Here is an 18,759-nt window from a genome sequence, read left to right on the forward strand (position 1 = left end):
AAGACACTGAAGGATCTGCACGAGGATGGTCACGAGTCACGACCTAACGGTGTTGGAAGATCTTTGTCCAACTACTGACCTGGCGGTTCGTACAACCAAGGTCCCCACACTGACCTGCTGACGAAACTTCACTTCGTGGTCAGACCCCTCATTTCTTCGGGCTGGTGTATTCTTAAAACAGGTCTCCAGATGCCTCCGCAACAGGGTGGGAAGCCACTTACAACGGGCATACAGTCCCAGGTGTTTGGATGGCACCCCAGCTGCACTGGCACACCAATTGCCTGGAGTTGTGGACAGTTTATCTTGCGTTCAACGACCTTCAAAAGCAAGATTCAAGGCAAAGATGTCCTAGTCCAAACAGATCAAACTGCGACTGTTGCATTCATCAACCGACAAGGTGGTCTGTGCTCACGTCTCATGTCGCAACTCACCCGCTACTTTCTTCTCTGGAATCGGAAGTATTTGAGGTCTATTCGTGCTATTCACATCCGGGGATTGCTCAATGTAGCAGCCGATGGGCTGTCATTGGAAGGGAGTCTCTGCGAGTGACGACTCCACCTCCTGACGGTCCAACTGATTTGGAGACGGTTAGAAATCGCACAGGTAGACCTGTTTGCATCTCCAGAGATATCCCACTGCCACCTGCCTGTTTTACTCTCTGACTGGGGGAACACTCGGTTCAGATGTGCTGGCACACAGCTGGCCTGGGGCCTGCACAAGTATGTGCTTCCCCCAGTGAGCCTGATCGAACAGACACTGCAAAATCAGGGAGGACGCTGAGCACGTCCTACTCTCCGAACTCATGCTCCTCGCTACAGCCCCTCCCCATTTAATAGCTCTCTTATAAAGATGTCAATGTTTAAAATGGGCACAAAGAGAGCGGTTCACTGGTGTTTAAGAATAAATGCGAAATGTGTGACTTTGCAATGCTCTTAAATGGTCTAAAAAGATGTGCAGAATGACTTTTGCATTGATCCACTTTTATAAACTCAAAGGTCACGATTGGGACAGCAATTTTTACGGGGGTGTTCACAGAAAAACCCTGACATTCAGGATTCTGACAACAAAATTACTTGCTACCCCCTCTAAATAAATACCTTACATGCACGGGAAATGCCGAATATGGCTTTAGTTAGGCTATATAACACTAAAGTTATAAAAACAATGACAGACACTAACCATTTTTCACCCATTTAAGCAAGTATGTAAGCTAACTGGGCCATAGCAAAACTGTAAGTAGTAGTTTATCTGCAACATGCGTTGCTACCGCGTCTTACTGATAAAACTTTACAGTGAACTAGACGTTTAGAACAAACGCATGGTGTTCCAAATAAACTGGGTACTGAACCATCTTTAATAAATCCTGCCTTAAAAAGGTAATTTTAACCACTGGTTTATCGTATCTTCATCCTTTTGTAGTGAAAACAACACCAACTTGTCTTTATAGCTGAAAACAGAGCGTCTTTTCAACATGATGTTTACACACTAACTAGCTGAAGTGTCTGTGGGCAGGTCCGGGTTTTTGTTTCCCAAGGGCAAGACTGTAGGTGGAGATTATTATGCAAAGTGTTCGTATCTACGTAGATAGAGACAGGCAGGAGATTCAGTACATATGACAACTCGTTTCGGTGATTCAGAGTCGACTCCCTACTTTAGAAGCCAATAACTTTATTAATCGTGCACTTTTTGGTTTAACTATTTTGCACATCATTTACATTAATGGACAGCTACACGATACACTGCAAAACAGGTTATTTTATTTTGGATCAGTCTTGCACTTTAAGGGTCTATTTAAGGTGGCTTTCACACTGACAGTTTAGTTCGAAGTGAAATATTGGTATTGTGAACGCTGTCATGAACCCACTGGAGCCAGGGTACCTAACCTGAGACAAGGTGGTCAGAGTTTGGTTTCTCTGGGACTTTAGAACACCACATCAGTAGGTGGTTGTAAAGCTTCATGGTCCAATATGGTTTCTAAGGTGCCAGCAAAAAAGTGCAATAGTTTAATATGTTTTGGTCCTAATTGCTTTTTTAACAAAGCCATATATTGTACACAATATTGTAATAGGCTGTATGATTGCACAAATTACACTTTTCTTAAACATATTTAAAAGCAGAATGATAATAAAATAATATAGCTGCAAGCAGGAATACCGGTTTCAAGCTGAACACTGAAATCTCACCCTCCCTTCTCGAGAAGTTAAAGGCATGTAAAACATTTGTCTGACCACTAGGTGACGCTGCAAAAAAAAAAAAAAACGGCATGCACCCTCAGTTCCTGATTGCCATCACATGTACCAAGTGTCATGTCAATATTGGCAAAGATACAGCCTCAAATACAAAAAAATTAATGTAATTTTTTAAAAATACGAATTTAAAGCATTATAATAGTCCATAGTCCTTATAAAGTTACAATGCGAAAATCCTTTTAGTGTTTCTAAAAAAAATCTTTATTTCAGCCATAAAATGGGTAATATTGGGTTAATCTGAGGCTACTTGGATTTTTTTAATGTAAAACAGTACATAGAAAATAATACGATTTTACATTAAAATATGAAAGTTATTTTACCCATTAAAAATCTTTTTGGTCCTAATGGCCTTCCGTACAGGCGTCATCCTCGTGACGTCGAGTTGACGATGCGGCAGTGACGTAGAGCGGATGTCCCAGAATGCCGCTGTGTGCCAGCGCAGCAGTGATCAATGATCAGTAGTTACATTACATATCGCTCAATAATCAACGATAAACCAGACCGGTAAACCGATGAGTTAGTTACAGATGAGATATTTGTTTGCGACATACGGATTCAATGTTGAACACGTCATCAGTCAGTGTGTTGTGTAAATGAAATCCGTGTAGAGATCAGCGTCATCATAATCATCTTTCTTACTAATATAACTGATTAAACACATAAGTAAGAGACTGACATCATTATACACATCTAATTTGATCATATGAATAAGACTGTATCATTTAACGTGAATCTGATCGTTTGAAGTGAAAAGTCCTCCTCTTTCCCCTCTCTTGTGTTTTATTCACTCATTTATTAACTCATATGTGTTGATATGAGCGACAGTACATACAGAAGATGAACGTTATATAAAATAATAACAGTGTCAGTACACATATCATATAAGGTCTCGTGATATTCCTCGAAGTATGCCATAGTAACGCGATGTATCGTGTTATTTTCACTTTGTTATGATAGTCACTACAGTTCAGTGTAATTAAACGTGATATTATGATATGATCTGTGTGTTTTACAGTAAATGGCCAGTCCACGAACAAGACGAGTACTGAAGGAGGTCAGGACAGACGATGAAAACAATGTAAGTGTGTCTCTCTCTCTCTCATTATTTTTTAAAAATTCATGTGCCCTCATCATCTTTAATTAAAAACGAGAATAAGTCCTTGCCTTCAAAAAATGCATGCTTCAAATGATCCAGCCTTCGAATTGGGACACAGCTATAGTTTTTACCTTGATGGATGCTGTGTGTTTAGTGAGAAATAAAATAAAAGTCTGTTAACATCTGAGCATTAGCTTACTGTAAGGTCTACAGGGGCTTTGTCAGATGTTGTCACAGTTATAGATCAGGATTTTTTCAGTTCACTGGAAGTGACTGCTGATTTACAACAAAAGTTATTATTAGAGATGCAGTTGTCTTAAAATACAATGTGTGACAATTCAGAGAGTGGAAGTGAAACTGATCTGCAGTGACAATGGTGTCACAGGGATGATGTATTATTGTAAGCCAACCCGGAAGTTAGTGGGACACTGGTTCCCTCGCCAAAAAGCCCATTCATTTTTGTACATAGACGTTTGGATTATCAACAAAAAAAGCTCAGTGTTTACACATTTTGTCCAAAAAATCGTAAAGAGATTAAAGAGAAAATTTAAAGCTAACCTTAAGCTACAAACAAACTACACAACGGTCTGTCCACATCAACGTCATCACCACCAAGCTTCTGACAGCTCTTTCAAACTTTATTAAACTCATTTAAAACTAGGGCTGGGTATCGATTCACATGTTCCAGATCGATTCGATTTCGATTCACAAGCTATCAAATCGATTCAATTTCGATTCTCGGTTCGATTTCCGATTCCCGGTTTTATACTCGGTTCTCGATTCAACTCCATGAATATAGATTTAATACAAAATCAAATACTATATTTACAATTTTGATGCAAGATGAAAAATGTATGCTAAAAAAAGTCAGAACAGTCGAGTGGAAAAGACTAATTAGATTAACGTTAATCTTACATTCAATGTTTGCGGAAATAAATATGAAAAAAAATTGATTTGTGGCCTTTGAGAATCGATTTTAAATCGACCACTTAAAAAACAACAACGATTAATCGAAAAATAGATTTTTTTGCCCAGTCCTATTTAAAACATGTTTTTTTTTATCATGAAATAACCTGTGGATAAATGTTTGTTGGAAATTGTGTTTTTTAAATCTTCATGCGTGTTGACTTTAAAAGTCTGTAGTCCCATCTAGCAACTTGTTAACATGTCTAAAGCCACATTAAAGCTTTTAACATTCCCATATTGGGGTATTATTGGTGTGTTTTATGTTGTAGAATAAAACGTGAAAATACATTGGCCTAATGTTAACTCAAGATCTTATTTAAGGAGTTTAACCAAAACTTCCTTAAAAGAAAGTGCTAAACTTGCTGCTGAGTTTTGTCTACCGAAATGCATCATTCATGCAGTACAGATTATGTGTGCTGTGCCAATTAAACATACATTTCAATGTAAATTTCACCAAAAAAAGCTTTTCTTGCGTGTTTATTCCCTTATTAAAATGCCTTACCTCAGCTAAAATAATAATAACTAATAACAGACTTAATGTGATTAATAGTACACACAATACATTCAGAAGACTAATGAATGCTCATTAGAAATTAATTTGATCTCATCAGACACGACACGATTTTGTGACACATAAGCAGTAATATTTTAAATATTATGCAGGTTTTCTGCTACATTGGCGTTTTTTTAAAGATACATATTTAGGCTGTTGTCATTTCAACTTCTTCCTCAACCATCATTTTGAGGCAATGTCTTTTGGGACTGTTGTTGTTATGTTCTTGAGTACTGCAACCAGACTTTTGATGATGACGGTTGATGATGACATAGAGCGAGGACACAAAGCGTGCATATTGAGATATGGCCACTGTTGATCTCATTACATCATACATGAACATTATTTGTGAGTCCTGTCAGATCAAACCTTTTGACAGTTAGAAGGTGAAGTCTGTAGCTGCATCCCAATTTTAAGGCTGTGTCCTCCGAAAAATCCTAGAAAATGTGTCCTAAGTTCTGGTTGTTGTTGTTGAGAAACCTCTAGCGGTAAAAGTGACAGCTTTTGTTGACCTTTAATATGTGATGTTTCTTTCAGGTGTGTTTTGAGTGTGGTGCGTTTAACCCCCAATGGGTGAGCGTGACCTATGGTATCTGGATCTGTTTGGAGTGTTCGGGCAAACACAGAGGCCTTGGCGTCCACCTCAGGTAACAAATAATAATGTCTGTAAAACACCACATGTTAAAGGATTAGTCCATTTTCTTAAAAAAAATCCAGATAATTTGCTCACAACCATGTCATCCAAAATGTTGATGTCTTTCTTTGTTCAGTCGAGAAGAAATTATGTTTTTTTAGGAAAACATTCCAGGATTTTTTTTTTTCATTTTAATGGACCTTAATGGACCCCAACTCGTAACAGTTTTAATGTAGTTTAAAATTGCATTTTCAAAGGACTCTAAACGATCCCAAACGAGGCATAAGGGTCTTAACTAGCGAAACCATTGTCATTTTTTACAAGAAAAATAAAAAAACATGCACTTATAAACCACAACTTCTCGTCTATCTCTGGTCATGTGACGCGCCCACGCGACCTCACGTTATTGCGTAATGCCATGGAAAGGTCACGTGTCACATATATGAAACGCACATTTGCGGACCATTTTAAACAATAAACTGACACAAAGACATAAATTTGTATCATTCCACATACAACAACGTCTGAACGGTCCTCTTTCTCCACAATTGTGATCACTGGGGCATAGTTTCGCATACGTCATTCGTGACCTTTCGGCGTGATGACGTATTACATGAGGCTCGTCACAGGACCGGAGATAGATGAGAAGTTGTAGTTTAAAAGTGCATATTTTTATTTATTTATTGTCAAAAATGACAATCGTTTCGCTAGATAAGACCCTTATGCCTCGTTTGGGATTGTTTAGAGTCCTTTGAAACTGCAATTTTAAACTGCAATAAACTGTTTAGTGTTGGGGTCCATTAAAGTCCAATAAAATGAGAAAAATCCTGGAATGTTTTCCTCAAAAAACATAATTACTTCTCGACTGAACAAAGAAAGACATCAACATTTTGGATGACATGGTGGTGAGTAAATTATCTGGATTTTTTTTTTAAGAAAATTGACTAAATCTTTAAAGAGTAAAAAAAAACACATTTCAATAACTTTTACAAATGTAGTAATGAGATGATATCTCATAAACATCCAACTAGGGTTGTGCCGATATAGACAATACTATAGTTAGACATATGGTCGATATCAGGCCTTCATGACGATAGATTGCATCTTTGCCCAATTATAGTTTCAAATTATTATTTTTATCATCATAGTTTCACATTAACATTAACACAAAAACCACACTTGACACCAACACGCATTTTGTGCTTTTCCTCATGAGAGGGTTTGTGGGATGCTTTTTGCATAAGAGAGCTGGTAATGTGCGCGTGACAGACTCTTCATCGCCCCTAAACTTGTAATGCTTGCGGTTTTGACATTGCCTAGAGAGGTTGTTAGGCTCACAGGGGTTTAAAACCAGAAAGTGTGTTGTTCCGCAGGATGCAGGATATTTCAGAGCGCCTAATGGCATTTATTTTAGTTTTAAAGGTCCCGTTTTTCCTGTGTTTTTAAAGCTTTGATTGTGTTTACAGTGCGCAATATAACGTGTTCATGTTTCACGTGTAGAAAAACACATTTTTTTACACAATTTGCTGTTTTCACTCTCCGTCCTTTAGAAATACGTAACGAGTGTAGTAGTTTGTTTAGTGTGTTGTGATTCGACAGCAGCTTAGCTTAGCAGAGCCGTTTGAGGTAGCTGGCAACTGACATATTTCTGTGGGCGGGGTTTAGTCAAAAACGCCAATATTGCCGTCATTCATCTGGGAAGTAGAGGGCTGTAGTCCAAACCGGCCGTTCACTGTAGACTTTGAAAAGTGAGTTCTGTTAAAGGAAATATTTTGCCTGACAGTGAACTTTGAGCTTAAAAATTGGCAGGTATTATTTATGCTTTAACAGCAACCTTACACACTAACTAAAGTTTAAAAAAAGTCAATCAGGAAAAACGGGACCTTTTTAAGAGTGTTGTTAGCTGCCTGTGCTTTTGTCCAACAATCCAGCGGCTTGTCATAAATTCGTAAAAATTTTAACAAATAAATAAATGAGTGAACTATGTACTATTGTGCATCAGCGATTTCACAGGCTGACAGTAGGACGATCTCACTATGGGGCATATAATGCAACACTACATCCAACATCTCATTTCTATTAAAAGAACAGATAGCATAATATGATGTTTCAAATCTAGTAAATTCCACTGCCCATTTGATCTTTTTTTTTGTGCGATAAAACACTTTGGATTTCATTCCAGTTTTGTCTCCAGTTTATAAAGATCTCAAAGTTGATGAAGGTTTTAATCAGTGATTATTATTCCAAATCTGGTTATTTTGGTCGGTCTTTTATTCACTTCTGTTGTGTCTATATCGTTGTACAATACGCCGGTTGATTGTTGTGATATTTGTCCCACCCCTTCTATAGTGTGATTGGACAGCTGAGTGAAAAGTGACATTGACAATCTGAGTGTTTTACCCAAAGTTTTCAATTCTGGGCACTCGGCGCTAAATGCGGACCAAACCCCCCTGCAGCTGGTGTTTTTTTAAGCTTTGGAAACAATTGAAAACATACGCCGGGTGCCGGAAAAACATCTTGATGTACACGACCCCTTACGGTACATTCACGCGGGATGAAAGCGTTAACTTTAGATGGAAGATGTTCAACTTGCGGTGAACAACGGCACTGACGCGGCGCCGACGGATCCACAATTCGGTTCGGCAGTGCATGACGTCACCTATTAAAAATGAATGGGAAGCGTTAACGCTTACGTCCCATGTGAATGTATGAATTCAATACTAATGGCTGTAAGGGTTACGAATCCGTGGTGAAAGAAAGAAAGTAGTTCCTCATTAAAGAGGCTTTTAAAGGCACTCCATTTTTGTTTTCTACACACTTTTGCCGTTTGTGCTGTTATAAAATGTGCGATCGCTTTCGTAGTTGTGTGATATAGCTCTATATCAGCATGACTGTGGTTGTCTTTTGTGACCCTGCTTTAATTGAATTATTCAATTCAATATCAATGCTATTCAATATCTGATTTTGAAGATAAGTCATCATTATTTATGAATTTTGTCCATAGCTTTGTACGATCTGTTTCGATGGACAAGTGGAAGGATATTGAGCTGGAGAAGATGAAAGCTGGAGGAAACAGAAAGTTTCGTATGTTTCTAGAGCTGCAGGACGACTACGATGCCAACTGGAGCTTACAGGAGAAATACAACAGCAAAGCTGCAGCACTTTTCAGAGACAAGGTGGCGACAGCACAAATCTATATGGACGCTGTCAGTGAATATTAATGAATAAATACACACAAATCTGGTTTTTAAGGGTCAGGTCTTTTGTGCTGTGTGTTAAAGGTGGCGACTCTCGCTGAAGGGAAGGAGTGGTCCATAGAGAATTCACCTGCTCGAGACTGGACACCACCTCAAGCCAAGACAGGCTTAAGCTCCGCCCACCGGTACACTACAAGAGATCAGTGGATGTATTGATGTGTTTCCCATCAAGATCATCAGTACTGATATGAAGTATATGTCTGTGTCACTGTCGTTGCAGGTCCGGTACGGGTGGGGGCCAGAATTATTCTCGCCCTTCTGATAAGGCGTTTGAGGATTGGCTGTCAGATGATGTCAACTCTTATCAAAAGTACGTTTGTCTTGACTTTGTTGTGCAGTGAGGGATTTCAGACAGGGCTTAACACTAAGGATTTCTCTGGTCAGATTTAGATTTTTACTGTGTCCATTACAAAAACAGCACTAAAATAAAAAAGGCCATAATGTTTTGATTGCATTGGTATAAAACAATCTATCTTAATATATAACACCAAAACAAAAGCTTCTAGCCTAGCTCATAGAAATTTTAATTGTTCTTAAAGAAAAGTAAATAGTCAACAATAAAAAAGAACAAATAATTAAATTATGAGCAATAGTTTTCACTGAATCAGCCAAGAAGTTTAACCTACACTAGTTTATAAGGTTTATGTGGACTACGATCACTTAAAACATAACTGACAATGTTTACGAGGATAATTGTGGCCAATTGAAGTGATTTTATTTAAATATATCCATTCAAGCACAAGAAAAGTTTACACTGAAGACTTTTAATTGAATGTTCGGTGTGATTTTAGTGCTGGAGGTTCTGGGGGGCAGGAGAATCGATATGTGGGTTTTGGTAACACTCCAAACCCTCCCAAGAAAGATGAAGACTTCATTAATAATGCCATGTCCTCCATCTACTCGGTAATAATAATACTGAATCATGTTCATAAAAATATAACTCATGTAGATCTTTGGTCCTGTGTGACTATTTTGTTAGGATCACCTGTGTTTATATACCACCACACGTCTTGGGATGATGTGTGCCATGTTTTCTTTTCTTTAAGGGTTGGAGCAGTTTCACTGTTGGCGCCAGTAAATTTGCATCTGTTGCTAAAGACAGTGTGAGTATTTGAACATTTATATTCCTCCATGTCTTTAAAAATCTTGAAGATTTCCGTCGCTCAGGAGCATCTGAATGCTGATAGATCAATGCCCAGCTTAAATAGAGAAACATCTGGGTTATGTCTGAAATAGCCATCATACCCATATATATATATATATATATATATATATATATATATATATATATATATATATATATATATATATATATTTAAGGAGACAGCCATGTTGTAGTGGTATCTGATAATACAGTGGACATTACAGAGCTACAGTGGTCATTCAATCCCATAATGCAGTGCAATGCAAGTGTTGTATCTAGCTCCTACCCATCGACTGTGATTCCCACATCTAAACACAAGATGGCAGCTCTTCCAGTACACTGCTCTTTTTGAATTCACTCACTTCATTTTCATATACACTTTTAAGTGGACTAATGTAAGGAATAGTGAATGACGGTATAGGGGGTTATTTTGGACACTTCCTGCACAGCACATAAAGATAACCCTACCGATAAATCGAAGTGATCATACTCGCACTCATCCTCACAAAGTCACGCAACAAGTTTAATTCACCACCAGTGGCTGGCTGCATAAACTAGTCATTAAAGTTAGTCATGTATTTTTTTTCTTCAAGACTGATCATGCAGACAAAAACTGTTTTAAGCATGGTACATAAAAAGTAGATTGGCCTTATTTAAATCCAAAGGGTAAGACTTTTAAGCCTAATTGCTAGTTGGTCAGACTAGTTCTTAAGACACAATCTTAACTTCACAGCTTTGTTTATGCAACAGGACTGTCTTGTCATGAGGATTCACACATTGGTACAATACTTTGTTTGGCCAATAGAATTAATTAACCAAATGTCTTTCTATTGGTTAACTGTTATGCTTTTTATTATGTTCATCTCTACAGTCAATATCAAAGATATCAAGATGATTCTATGTAGAAAACACGGTGCATGTAAACACTGACCATTGATGTGAATCATTCAGCCTGTTGAAAATGAATAAATGTAAAAAAGTAAAAAGACTCTCTCTCTCTCTCTCTCTCGTGGTCGCACGCACGCACACACTACAGGTGTAGACGTGTTAATACCGCAGACACATTTATTTCATATAATGCGATATTGTGCTGACTTTTGTGCTTCTTTTATTTAACAGACCTCAAAACTGGCCAACCAAGCGACCCTGAAGGTACGTGTCATATTAAACAGTTTACAGAGCTGTAGGACTTTCAGTGTGATCAGATGTAATGTTGAATCAGATCTCCTGATAGATAAAGAGTTGAAGTGTTTGTTATATATCCTGCTTTACTTCTCTGACTGCTGCGGATGATAGTTACGAGGTTATAAGCCTCCCCCTGAGCCGGTAACCCTCATGCACGCTTCTTTCCCATGCTCTCTCATCTGTGTGATTCTCTCATCTCTCATACTGTTACTAACACGTACCCATGCTTTGCAGTCTTTGTGCTGTTCCTAAATGCATGTCAAAAGTTTACTGGTTACCCATAATTCCACTGTGCTCCAGCTCACTGTGTTTGATCACAGGAGTACATCTCACTCAAAACACCTTTTAAAGACAAACACATTTTAAACCAGTCGAGTCGCCTAATAACACAAGACCTCTCATAATCCAAACCAATATCTCTCTCTTTCTCTCTCTCTCTCTCTCTCTCTCTCTCTCTCTCAGGCTACAGAATTGGGTCAAACACTTAATGAGTCTGTTATCAAGCCCACACAGGAGAAGGTAATATGATCAGATCTGCTGTTTGTGAAGGTGTGATGATGTATAGTTATATATGGCTATGGCTTAAGCCCCTGATATACTTCAGAACGAACTGATGTGATGTCATTTTGATTAAATTGCGTAATGGCTGTGTAACGTGTGGGTGTGTTGTCCGCCTGGTTTAAATTGGGAATATTGTCTTGTTCATATCATTTTAACAGAGGACACACAGGAAACGCTTTTGAATACTTTAAAGCAACACTATGTAGTTTTTTTCCCTTTAAATAATGTCTCTAAAATTATTTCAGTGATAGAACAACTTTTAACTGGACAAATTGTACTGTTGCTGCAACCTGATCAGCCTCCTAGCTGCTACAAGCACACTCTGAAAGTGGCGGTGGAGGGTAGAGCACACAGTCCTGCCCCTCCCCCTGCCTGCAGAAGAGTGTCTGATACCAGGCACTGTTGCGCTTTTCAACCACATGGGGGAGCTGTAAGTCATTTTTACATGGAAACTACATAGTGTTGCTTTAAGTGTTGCATAACAGAGCTGATACAGGTGTATGATCACTCACGACTCAAGTGGGTCGCACATCAGACGAGAAGTGTCGCGTAACGTAATGTCACGTCTTTACATTTCTAACACGTTCTTTTCTGTGAGTGTATGAAACCGGCTGTGACTCTGCACATTTAGTTGTCATAGACGTAATGCAATGTGGCGTTGCTCTCGTGTTGTGTGACCTCCCCTTCAGACCTTTATTTCGCCATCAATTGACCGCGTTGAATGTTTTATCATTCAATTTGTAATAATAAATGTTGTAGAAGACGCATGCATGCTAACTATTAACATACTCATCTAAACCCCGCCTCCAGAAACAAAGGGTGGTTGAGATAATTAAATTGGGTTTACCAGCACACAGCCATTCAAAACTTCTTTCTACCCTTAAGTGAAGTTCATTTAAAGTATATCAGGGCCTTTAGTCATCATCAGATGTACAGAATAATCAGGGCTTGACATTAACTTTTTTGCTCACCTGCCATTTATAAAACAACAGCAGTAAACATTACTCCGTCAAGACATTACATTAATTTTACTCTTAACTTTAAGACTTCATTTAACCCTTGTGCATTGTTCAAATTCAATGCCCTTTCGTGTTGTTTGGGATAAAAACATCCAAAAAATTAAACTGCTGTAAAAATGTAGCAAATAAATAAATATATTTGTAAATATAAATATAAATAAATAAATATATATAAATATTTTATACTGTACAAACTGTATATTCTGTACCCCTAACCTACCCCAGTCCCTAACCCCACCCATCACAAATACCTGTTGTCAGTGTTTAATCGATGAAAAACAACCATTTAGTATGTTTAAGACGTTCAGTTAACAGGTACACTATGGGGATGCTTCCTTGCTGTTATACTCCATATAACTCCATGTACAAGCCCAAAACTAAGTTTTGTTTTTGCACAGCCCTATCTAAAGGGTTAATGGTGACACCTGGTGATCAAGAGTAAAATGACACATTGTGCATCTTTGCAACAGGAACATTTTTATATATGAAGAGTTTCGTTGCAAAACGAGATAAATCCGTTTTTAACATTTTTGTCAAAACATGTTTATTATTATGTTATCATGTTTTAAGTTATGAGGGTTTAAATCAAAACAAACCAACTGCAGTTTAATTGATATTAATTGGAATGCACAACCAAAAAAAATTAAAAAAACTGAGTTATCTTGTTTTGCAACGAAACTCTTCATATACATATTTAAGGCTGCTTAGTTCATTGCTGCAAGCGCTAAGTGCGCCTCCCTCTCTCTCTTATATTGCGTACAGCACACGTCTCTCTGTCACATGACAGTAAAAAGTTGGTGGTGTTTAAATGTGCGTTCCTCCGTGTACTTTCTTTGCATTGTTTATTATTTCACACGACTTTAAAAATTTATATTCAACCTGCCAAAGGTGAAAATCTACTCGCATTTGGAAGGTTGGCGGTTGTGAATGTCAAGCCCTGAGTATAATATAAACCTTTCATACATATTTCACATTTTACCCTCAAAATCAAAAGAAAAGAAAGTTACGAATGATATTTTGCATTAAAAGAATGATGACATAGTCATTATCTTTTAATAATATAAGAGTTTATTTCACATGAGAAATGTTTACAGAGACACAGAATAATAACCCATTTGTGAAAAGATTGCATCCACCAGATTGTGAATACTGCAAGATGTTACCTAGACAATCAGTGAGTGTTTGTATGTTTTGTAATAGTTGTTTATGGGTTTCTTGTTTGTCTTGAGTCATGTAACTCTTCAGTAAAATCCTCCAGGTCCTGCAGACTCTTCTGAATATTTGCATCCGTTCACCAGTGTCTGTATGAGGATGAGATTCATCTTTTCACATTGAGGACAATCAAGAGACCCATCTGTTACATCAGATACAAACATTCAGTGATGCTCATATGATAAGAGTGAAAGGAGTGATATTAAACGCTCACTAATGATGATTTGACTCATTTAGGTGAAGGAAGGAAAGTTATTTGATGAAATGGCCGTCAGCATCACAGGTTTGGCCACAAAGGTACGAGGCAGGACGCTGCCGATGATCTCAAAGTGTCTGCAATGATCAGATTCAGTCCTGGTGTTTAACACGGACGTCTGAGTCAGAGGAGACGCTTTGAGAAAACTTTTTCTGTATATTAAGTTGACGCTTTCTGTTTATCTGTTGTTTTTTGCTGCCGTTGTGATTACGGTGGTGAGTAAAGTCATGATTTAGTTTTTAGCAATCATTATAATGAGATGTGTTTGCTCTGAATGTGAAGTTATAATCATGGTCTGAGCATGGTTGTATTAAAGATCATGTAATTGTAATGACAGTAATGCATGACTATTGTGTTAAATGATCAGTCTGTAGACGGTTTCAACAGTAACAACTTAAACAAACATAACTCCGGTAGACTTTTACACAGAATCAATAACAACAGAGATATTTTACAGTAGTTTATTTCTAATAAAAAGGAAATGTTAATGTTACGGTGTAAAATGAATGTATACAATGTTAGCTAAAGGTCCTTAAATTCTTGCCTGGCTGCCAAATCTCTTCATGCTCGTCATCTCCCCTCATCTTTATAGCAAACATTTTTTTTACTTTTGACAAAGTATTTATTTTTTAAAAATCAGTTTAGCCACTAGCCAGACTGATGTCAAATATACAGACTGGAAGTTCACTTTGGTTCAGGTGTGTTACCGCAACAACGCACATGCGTCTGATGAAACCGTCTATAAGATCTGAATGTGTAGTTGTGTTCTAGTTAGTTTCTTTATGTGTAGTTATTCATGAATAGTAGTGTAATGGTTTATGGCAGTGGTATTGACTGGAGCTCTGTATGTTGGATCAGGTTCAGGGTGCCGGTGTGAAGAGTTGGAGCGGTGTGACATCATTCTTCAATGGGAAACAGGATGACACCGATGACGGGTAAATACATTCTTTACATTTTTCTTTGCTTGATATGAACTGCTCCTGTTGTTGTCTAAATTACCAGGTGTACAATACTAAAATAATGAAAGTAATCTGTACCAGATTTTCATAAGTACACTGTAAAAAAAGATTTTGCGGCATAATAAATGTAACTAAATAAAATAAGTAAATTCTATAAAAAAATGAATTCTTGTTTTTAACCATTTTTTTTGTAAAAATAACAAAAAGGTGAGTAATTCTAAATGAACACATTATTTAGTAAATTCAATTACATTTTATAATGTAAATTAAATTAAATTAATACTTTTGGGTTAAAACTACTTGAATTATTTTAGTAAGTACAACTAACTTGGCAGTGGACTAAAAATAATATGCTGGATTTACTTAAGAATAAGGGCATCATTTTTGCATCCACTTTTTTGAGTAAAATTTAACATGGAATTTTAAGCAATTGCTCAAAATTCCATGTGAACCTTACTTAAAAAATTGGATGCAAAAATTATGCACTATATTTAAATTTTTTAGTAAATCCAGCATATTATTTTTTTCAGTTTAGGAGAAAACTGATTGTCTTTATACACTGTAAAACCTAACAGTTAACTTAACTCAAACCATTTAAGTAAACCGGTTGTATTAGACCATTTAAGTTTTAAAACACATACATTTAAGTAGTGTGAACTTAAATATAAGTGCATAACTGCATATGACTCAATTTGTTTGAGTTCACAGTACTCAGGTGTAGGGGTGTGCAAAAAAATCGATTCACATTTGAATCGCGATTCAAGCATTGCCGATTCAGAATCGATTCATAGAATTCCAAAAATCAATTTATATATATATATATATATATATATATATATATTTTTTTTTTTTTTTTTAACGCCGTGTTACTATCGTCCTGAAATGAGTTTATCTCAGTATTCCCATAGATGGCGCGTCGAAGTCACACTGACGCCTGCACACTCTTTTCACAGTGTTTCCCCACACATTGCTGTCCAGCGCTGCCCAGGTTAACAAGTGCCCAAGTATATCTGGCATCAAATTTGGTCTTTTTTGTTTTTCCGTGATGATGACACTCTTTAATAATGACATTTTGTGTGCGACATAATGAGTTCGGTGTGCGTTCACGAGCTCTGTTTCTCAATGAATTGGGATGCGACGCGAAAGCTCGTGTCACATTGTATCCTTCATGTTTCTGAACTTGAGCAAAGTTTTACCATTAGAGGACTTCACGGAGCACCCGCGGGCCATATGGTTCCGGGTTTGTATTTGAAATGGTCAGTCGGGTCCTGGTCAGTCATAGTTAATTACTCCGGGTCCCGAGTCTGATTAATATTGTGTGTAAAACCCGAGTCGAACGGAGAGTGGCCGTGAGCGCTACCGCGCTAAAGCTAGCTCTTTTCTATTATTATTAATAAACCATATATTTTATAAAACCACTTGCAATGAACGAGCAAAGCTCAAGCTGACTCAAGATTCACAAAACGCAAAGCTGTAATGTAAAGTCCCCTGTCACTGGGACAGCAAGTAGACTTTTGAATCTGAAATAATGAGTGGATTTTGCTTTTTTTAATCGGCAAGAGAGAAATAGAAAGAGAGGCACTTTTCCTGCTTCTGCTCTATCTAATAGAAATAATAACCATTATAACACCAGTCACATTTATAATCTATAGACCTGCACTGTCTATCATTAATATTATATATTATTGTATTTAATAGAGTTTGATTAAAGGGGTCATCTAATTGCTTCATATCAGTTTTTATTTTTGCCTAAAGACATAAAGTAATATCAAACTACATTTAATTTGTTGTGTTTATTTTCTTTAAAATTGTATATCTACTACAATCAGTCACATAGGAAAAAGTACATTTACATACTGTGAATCGTTTTTGAATCGAAAATCGATTCTGAATCGAATCTTGAGCCTAAAAATCGGAATCGAATCGAATCGTGAAATTTTCTGAATCGTGCACCCTTACTCAGATGTATGCGTTTTAAAACTAATACAACCAGTTTACTTAAATGGTTTGAGTTGAGTTAACTTTTAGATTTTACAGTGTAAGCCTTTATTAAAACCCATAAAGTTGCTTTGCCTGTATAACTTCTCTTTTGAGTCCTTATCGAGTCCAATCCTCTCCTCCAACTAATTCTCATATAAAGACTTAAGTCCTGTACTGTACAAATACATCAGATTGTCCAGATATAGTGGGAAACATTGATTCTACTAGGACGTTGCTGTCAAAGTCATACATGCTGCATGTGTTACTTCTGCTGGATTTTGCAGTTTGGCTTCATTCATTTATGAATTCATTTTATTGACCGAAAGAAACTTTTGTTTTTACAGGTCTGCATATCAGGAAGGTTATCAGAGCAAAGATTCATTTAGTAGTCAGGATGGCAGAGGTGCTAAGCAGGACTTCTGGGAGACTTTCGGAAGTAACACTGCTATAAAATCTCCCAGTGGCACCTCTGTGGAGAAGAACCAGAGTAGTGCAGAGAACTGGGCTTCGGATGTACGGCCTAACAACAAGAACGGTACGGCAGAGAGCTGGGACATCTGGGAAAATGACTGGGAGACTGCTGGGGATGCCAAGAACAAGAACAAGAATCCTTCAAAACCAGCCGAAGAGTCCTGGGATAACAGCGGCTGGTAAATGAACAAAAGCTGATGTAAATCTTGTCTAACTGTTGTGTAGTGTGTTTGTTGTTATCGGTCATTAGTAAAACCCTCTGTATCTGTTAAAAATGAATTTCAGAAACTCTTTGAGGTTTGTTAATGCATCGACTGGATATTTTTTTCTCTCTTCCCTTTTGTTGAGTTTGTAAGATTTGTTGAAAACGTCAGTTTTTGATGTGTATGATGAACTTTTAAACAATTTGCAATTGAAAAATATGTCTTGGCATCATTATTTATAGTTGCAGATTTTCCTCTTCAACGTATAACATTGGTCATTTATAAGCATGAGGTATTAAGTAGATTTATTTTGTGAAATTTTGTGTTTTTTGTCTTTGGTGGGTTAGTTATTTTGATTCTGTCATATCTTTCCCACCATATGAACATTGATTCATTCCCAGCATACATAAATCTCTGTAAAATAATGAAGCCTATTTTGATTTTTGACTTTCTCTATATACACTAAATGCACCCTTTTGATGGGTTTAGTCTCTCTGTATGATATTTAATATTATGGACATGCTCTGTGTCCCAGATGTGCATTATTTGTTGATCGCTTTAAAACATCATGACGTACTGACAGTCATTTCTGTGGTGCATCTGTTATAAAACTAGTGAAGCTATAACACAACATGTGATTGAATGACAACTTATTCTGCTAGTTGAATGGTATAATAAAAGTGTATTATATGAGTGTATTGTGTCTTGGCTTTTGAATGTTGTCTCGCTTATTAAATTTTTTTGGAGCATTGAGAATATACAAGATAGCATGTCTGGCATATTGCTGTAATGTGCAGGTGTTTGTTTGTTAACTGTCACTGTCCCACAGGTGGGACGTTTGGCATTACATTTTAAAACAATAATTTCTTACCCAGCACTAATCTTGACAAACTGTATATATATATATATATATATATATATATATGTATATATATATATATATATATATATATATATAAGCTCTCAAATTGTGGTTTTCATATTTCATCACCATTTTGAAAAAATAATGTTACA

General features: G+C 37.0%; 1 protein-coding gene across 6 annotated transcripts; it reads left to right on the plus strand.

The window, feature by feature from the left end:
• Positions 1-2,626: 2,626 nt before the first annotated feature.
• arfgap1 (ADP-ribosylation factor GTPase activating protein 1) lies at positions 2,627-18,438 on the plus strand. Of its 6 annotated transcripts, XM_073875790.1 has the most exons (14): positions 2,627-2,911; positions 3,263-3,327; positions 5,402-5,511; positions 8,503-8,674; positions 8,780-8,880; positions 8,976-9,065; positions 9,547-9,658; positions 9,802-9,858; positions 11,019-11,051; positions 11,196-11,225; positions 11,547-11,603; positions 14,114-14,173; positions 14,991-15,067; positions 17,416-18,438. In XM_073875790.1, the coding sequence occupies exons 2-14, from the start codon at positions 3,268-3,270 to the stop codon at positions 17,723-17,725; spliced, it is 1,269 nt and encodes a 422-aa protein (XP_073731891.1). In that variant the 5' UTR covers positions 2,627-2,911; positions 3,263-3,267; the 3' UTR covers positions 17,726-18,438. The 6 variants fall into 6 exon arrangements, with proteins under 6 accessions (XP_073731891.1, XP_073731893.1, XP_073731894.1 ...); XM_073875792.1 differs by lacking the exon at positions 14,114-14,173; XM_073875793.1 differs by lacking the exon at positions 14,114-14,173 and having other exon boundaries at positions 14,997-15,067.
• The last annotated feature ends 321 nt before the right edge of the window (positions 18,439-18,759 follow it).

The sequence above is a fragment of the Misgurnus anguillicaudatus genome, chromosome 14 (genome assembly GCF_027580225.2).
Source record: "Misgurnus anguillicaudatus chromosome 14, ASM2758022v2, whole genome shotgun sequence".
Taxonomy (NCBI): domain Eukaryota; kingdom Metazoa; phylum Chordata; class Actinopteri; order Cypriniformes; family Cobitidae; genus Misgurnus; species Misgurnus anguillicaudatus.